Raw genomic sequence first — 5,193 nt, forward strand, 5'->3', positions numbered from 1 at the left:
AATGCAGAGTGGCATTTTTTTCTCGTTGCTTGTTATGGTGGTGGCTTTTTTCACAACTTTCTCCCTCCTAGGTTGCCTCATTAAGTCCAGAAGGCATGCTCTAAGACATTAGTGCTCGAAGCATTGGTGCTGACATTCTTAGATTCCTTGGAAACCACAGGTTAAAATACTTGCAAATTCTTAGTTTTTCATCTAGATAAACAGAGTTCCATTACGTTCCTTGTGTGTCTTATAGATGAGAGATTAAAGATATCTGCTCTATATTGATATTAAAAACCCCATGGCTCTTTCTGGAAGAGGAAGGTTTGGTGTAGTGTTTGTGACCAATATTTCTCTCCCCTTCCCCTCCCCACCCCCCACTGGGGTGCAGCATATTGGCTAACAGTTGGTATATATGGCTGTCATCTTTCCACCCAGAGATGTCTGCATGGTTTGTGTGCCTCTGTGTGTGTATAAAATGAAAGGGACAGTTTGTAAAGTGCTTGAGGTTTCTTAGGAATAAAGCACACTATATAACATGAAATATTATCATCAAAAGGAATCTTCTTTTCTGTGGCCTGGTCTACACTAGGAGTTTATGTCGAAGTTAGCGCCGTTACATCGAATTAACCCTGCACCCGTCCACACTGCGATGCTATTTAGTTCGACATAGAGGTCTCTTTAATTCGACTTCTGTACTCCTCCCCGACGAGGGGAGTAGCGCTAAATTCGACATGGCCATGTCGAATTAGGCTAGGTGTGGATGGAAATCGACGCTAATAGCTCCGGGAGCTATCCCACAGTGCACCACTCTGTTGACGCTCTGGACAGCAGTACGAGCTCGGATGCTCTGACCAGCCACACAGGAAAAGCCCCGGGAAAATTTGAATTTGAATTCCTTTTCCTGTCTGGCCAGTTTGAATCTCATTTCCTGTCTGGACATCGTGGCGAGCTCAGCAGCACTGGCAACGATGCAGAGCTCTCCAGCAGTGATGGCCGTGCAATCTCAGAATAGAAAGAGGGCCCCAGCATGGACTGATCGGGAAGTCTTGGATCTCATCGCTGTGTGGGGCGATGAGTCCGTGCTTTCCGAGCTGCGCTCCAAGAAACGGAATGCAAAGATCTATGAGAAGATCTCTAAAGACATGTCAGAGAGAGGATACAGCCGGGATGCAACACAGTGCCGCGTGAAAATCAAGGAGCTGAGACAAGGCTACCAGAAGACCAAAGAGGCAAACGGACGCTCCGGATCCCATCCCCAGACATCCCGTTTCTACGAGGCATTGCATTCCATCCTCGGTGCGGCCGCCACCACTACCCCACCACTGACCGTGGACTCTGAGGATGGGATATTGTCCACGGCCGGTTCCTCGGACATGTTAGGGGACGGGGAAGATGAGGAAGGAGATGAGGAGGACGAGGCAGTCGGCAGCGCTCACAACGCTGATTTCCCCGACAGCCAGGATCTCTTCATCACCCTTACAGAGATCCCCTACCAACCATCCCCAGCCGTTACCCCAGACACAGAATCTGGGGAAGGATCAGCCAGTAAGTGTTGTAAACATATAAACATTTATTTTTAACAGAACAGGAATATTAACAATTAAAAGAATGGGTTGTTCATGATTACTTTGCCCTAGGCGCTTAACGGTTCAGTCATGGGCAGTGCAAGTTTTGAAAAAAAATCTAGCAATGTCCGGTTTTGCATGATTGTCCTGCCCAAGCCGCTCTACTGTTTAGTCCCTGCTACTGCAGCTACAGTAAAATGCGGTCTATATGTCCGGGGATAGAGCAGAAATCCTCCTGGGACATCTCGATGAAGCTCTCCTGGAGGTAATTGGAAAGCCGTTGCATGAGGTTCCTGGGGAGAGCGGCCTTATTGGGTCCTCCGTAGTACGACACGTTGCCCCTCCACGAGACAATCAAGTACTCGGGAATCATTGCTCTGCACAGCAGGGCGGCATACGGCCCTGGACTTTGGAGGCTTTCCCGGAGCATTCTCTCTTTCTCGCTGTCAGAGATCCTCATCAGGGTGATGTCGCTCATGGTGACCTGCTTTGAATTAGGTAGGGGAATGTTAGTGTTGGGACTGCTTGCCCGTTCCTTTACAGAACTGTAACCGCTGGTTTGCAGCCACGCGGTGGAGGCGGGAGAGGGGCAGCCTACAGGGATCGTTCCCGGGGACAGCCGCGAGGGGGTGGGACAGGGGCAGATTTCCTGCTTGCCGGATTGCTGGCAGCAGGGACTGACATTGCTTTCAATGTGAAATGAGGCCAGTGCTAATATTAAAGTTTTAAGCTGCCACAAGTCTACGGCTTACCATGTCTGCCTGCAACAGAAATTCCGTTGTGCTGCCCCGCTTCTCAAATGTGCTGTGCAAGACCCCAGGCACTGAATGCGAAGGCCGAGAATTCGACCTTGTGCTGAGTGCGCATGTGATAGGTGCTGTGCATGGTCTTGTTCACAGAGAAAGACTATGTTCTTTGTTCACAACTACATTTATCTTTCTGAGGAATTCACTCCCTTTTTCCCATTCCCACAGCCACATCTGCGACTGTCTCACAACCTAGCCTGGCATCACACTCCCAGAGGCTAGCGCAGATTAGGCGTAGGAAGAAGAGGACACGGGAGGACATGTTCTCGGAGCTTATGGCCTGCTCCCGAGCCCAGGCAGCACAGCAGACCCAGTGGCGGGAGAACTTGTCCCAAATGCACCAAGCAAACATGGATCGGGAGGAGAGGTGGCGGCAGGAAGACCAGCAGGCAACTCAAACGCTGCTTGGACTACTGAGGGAGCAAACGGACACGCTCCGGCGCCTTGTGGATGTTCTGCAGGAATGGAGGCAGGAGGACAGAGCCCCACTGCAGTCTATCTCTAACCGCCCTCCCCCCGCCACCAAGTCCCATACCCACCTCACCCAAAGTCCAAAGAAGGAGGGGTGGCAGAGTCCGTGGTAACTCTCACTCCACCCCTGCAGAGAGCACTAGTAGCAGAAGGCTCTCATTCCCCAAAATTTAAAAAGTTTTTTCCTTCCCGCCTGACACAAGCCCCCGTCCAAGTTTCACCTCCCAGTTCCATGTGTAGTTGATAATAAAAAATACGTTTTTGTTAACTACTGTTTCCATCATGTTCTTTTGGAGGAGGAGGGGAAAGGCGGTTGGTAATTGGACAGGACAGTCACCTTTGGCAGGGTACATAGGTGGGGGCAGGTACAGCAGCAGGGCACATACACAGTGCAGTTACTAGTTACCCTGGTCAGTCTGGGAGGTGGTTTTCCTGTTATGTGGTGGGGGGTGGGTTGCTCTGTGACTTTGTGGCGGGGGAGGGCAGTTACAGATCGTAAGCGGCGGACCTTATGCAGGATCACAGAGCCACGCAGCAGGAGATCTGTAACCGTCCTCCCCCTGCCACAAAGTCACATAGCCCCCCCATACACACAGTCCCGATCAGGAGGGGTGACAGGCTCCGTTGAAACAAGCAGCCCACCACAGCGGAGCCTGTCAATCCTTGAGTTTAGAAGCTTCATTTGCGTCACTACACTACACCCCCCTCCCCAACACAGTCTGCGTCCCAGTTTTAAAACAGTCCCGCGAAAACAGTAGTAAAGAAAACGGTGTTCATTAACAAAGTAGAAGTGATTTTATTTCGAAACGTGTGTTGGAAGGGGGTGAAGGGGGTATGTAACTGGACAGGATAGTCAACATTAACTGGGTAAAGACACGGGGGCAGGTTCAGCTTCTCTGTACACAAACTTAAAAGTCACAGGTTACCCTGCTCACTCAGGAACCTAGCTTTCAAAGCCTCCCGGATGCACAGCGCGTCCCGCTGGTCTCTTCTAATCGCCCGGCTGTCTGGCTGTGCGTAATCAGAAGCTAGGCTATTTGCCTCAACCTCCCACCCTGCCATAAAGGTCTCCCCCTTGCTCTCACAGAGATTGTGGAGCACACAGCAAGCTGCTATAACAATGGGGATATTGGTTTTGCTGAGATCACAGCGAGTCAGTAAGCTTCTCCATCTCCCCTTGAGACGGCCAAAAGCACACTCCACCACCATTCTGCACTTGCTCAGCCGGTAGTTGAAGAGTTCTTTTTCACTGTCCAGGGCGCCAGTATAGGGCTTCATGAGCCAGGGCATTAGCGGATAGGCTGGGTCCCCGAGGATGACTATAGGCATCTCCACATCCCCAACAGTTATTTTGTGGTCCGGGAAGTAAATACCTTGCTGCAGCCGTCTAAACAGACCAGAGTTCCTGAAAACACGAGCGTCGTGAACCTTGCCCGGCCATCCGACGTAGATGTTGGTAAAACGTCCCCTGTGGTCCACCAGTGCTTGCAGCACCATGGAAAAGTAGCCCTTTCTGTTAATGTACTGGCTGGCCTGGTGGTCCGGTGCCAGGATAGGGATGTGAGTTCCATCTATGGCCCCACCGCAGTTTGGGAATCCCATCGCTGTGAAGCCATCTATGATCGCCTCCACGTTTCCCAGGGTCACTGTCTTCGGCAGCAGTACATCAACGATTGCCTTGGCTACTTGCATCACAACAACCCCCACGGTAGATTTGCCCACCCCAAACTGGTTCGCGACTGACCGGTAGCTGTCTGGCGTTGCAAGCTTCCACAGGGCTATCGCCACTCGCTTCTGGACAGTCAGGGCTGCTCGCATCCGGGTGTCATTGCACTTCAGGGCAGGGGACAGCAACTCACAAAGTTCCAGGAAAGTTCCCTTCCGCATGCGAAAGTTTCGCAGCCACTGGGATTCATCCCAGACCTGCAGCACTATGCGGTCCCACCACTCAGTGCTTGTTTCCCGTGCCCAGAATCGCCGTTCCACGGCATCAACATGACCCATTGCCACCGTGATGTCCTCGGCACTGGGTCCCGTGCTTTCTGAGAGGTCTGTGCTACTCTCAGACTTCAGGCCCTCACCGCGGTGCCGTAGCCTCCTCGCCTGACTTATCTGCATCTGCCTCAGGGAAAGGTGTATGATAAGCTGCGAGGCGTTGAGAGCGGCCACAACTGCAGCGATGGTCGCAGCGTGCTCCATGCTCGCAGTGCTGTGGCGTCCGCGCTGTCACTGACTAGAAAAGTGCACAAACTGATTTCCCGCCAGCGCTTTCAGGGAGGGAGGGCGGGAGTCATGGACGGATGACGACAGTTACCCAAAAGCACCCTGGACACATTTTTTTTACCCAGAAGGCTTTTGCGGCTACACCC

At 52.0% G+C, this 5,193-nt stretch overlaps 1 protein-coding gene across 1 annotated transcript; it reads left to right on the forward strand.

Moving 5' to 3' along the window:
- The first annotated feature begins 568 nt into the window (after positions 1 to 568).
- On the forward strand, positions 569 to 3,055 carry LOC135972225 (myb/SANT-like DNA-binding domain-containing protein 1). Its single transcript, XM_065549381.1, has 2 exons — positions 569 to 1,527; positions 2,522 to 3,055. Exons 1-2 carry the CDS (start codon positions 951 to 953, stop codon positions 2,935 to 2,937), a joined length of 993 nt encoding a protein of 330 aa, XP_065405453.1. The 5' UTR covers positions 569 to 950; the 3' UTR covers positions 2,938 to 3,055.
- The last annotated feature ends 2,138 nt before the right edge of the window (positions 3,056 to 5,193 follow it).

This window comes from Chrysemys picta, chromosome 6 (assembly GCF_011386835.1).
Source record: "Chrysemys picta bellii isolate R12L10 chromosome 6, ASM1138683v2, whole genome shotgun sequence".
Taxonomy (NCBI): Eukaryota; Metazoa; Chordata; order Testudines; family Emydidae; genus Chrysemys; species Chrysemys picta.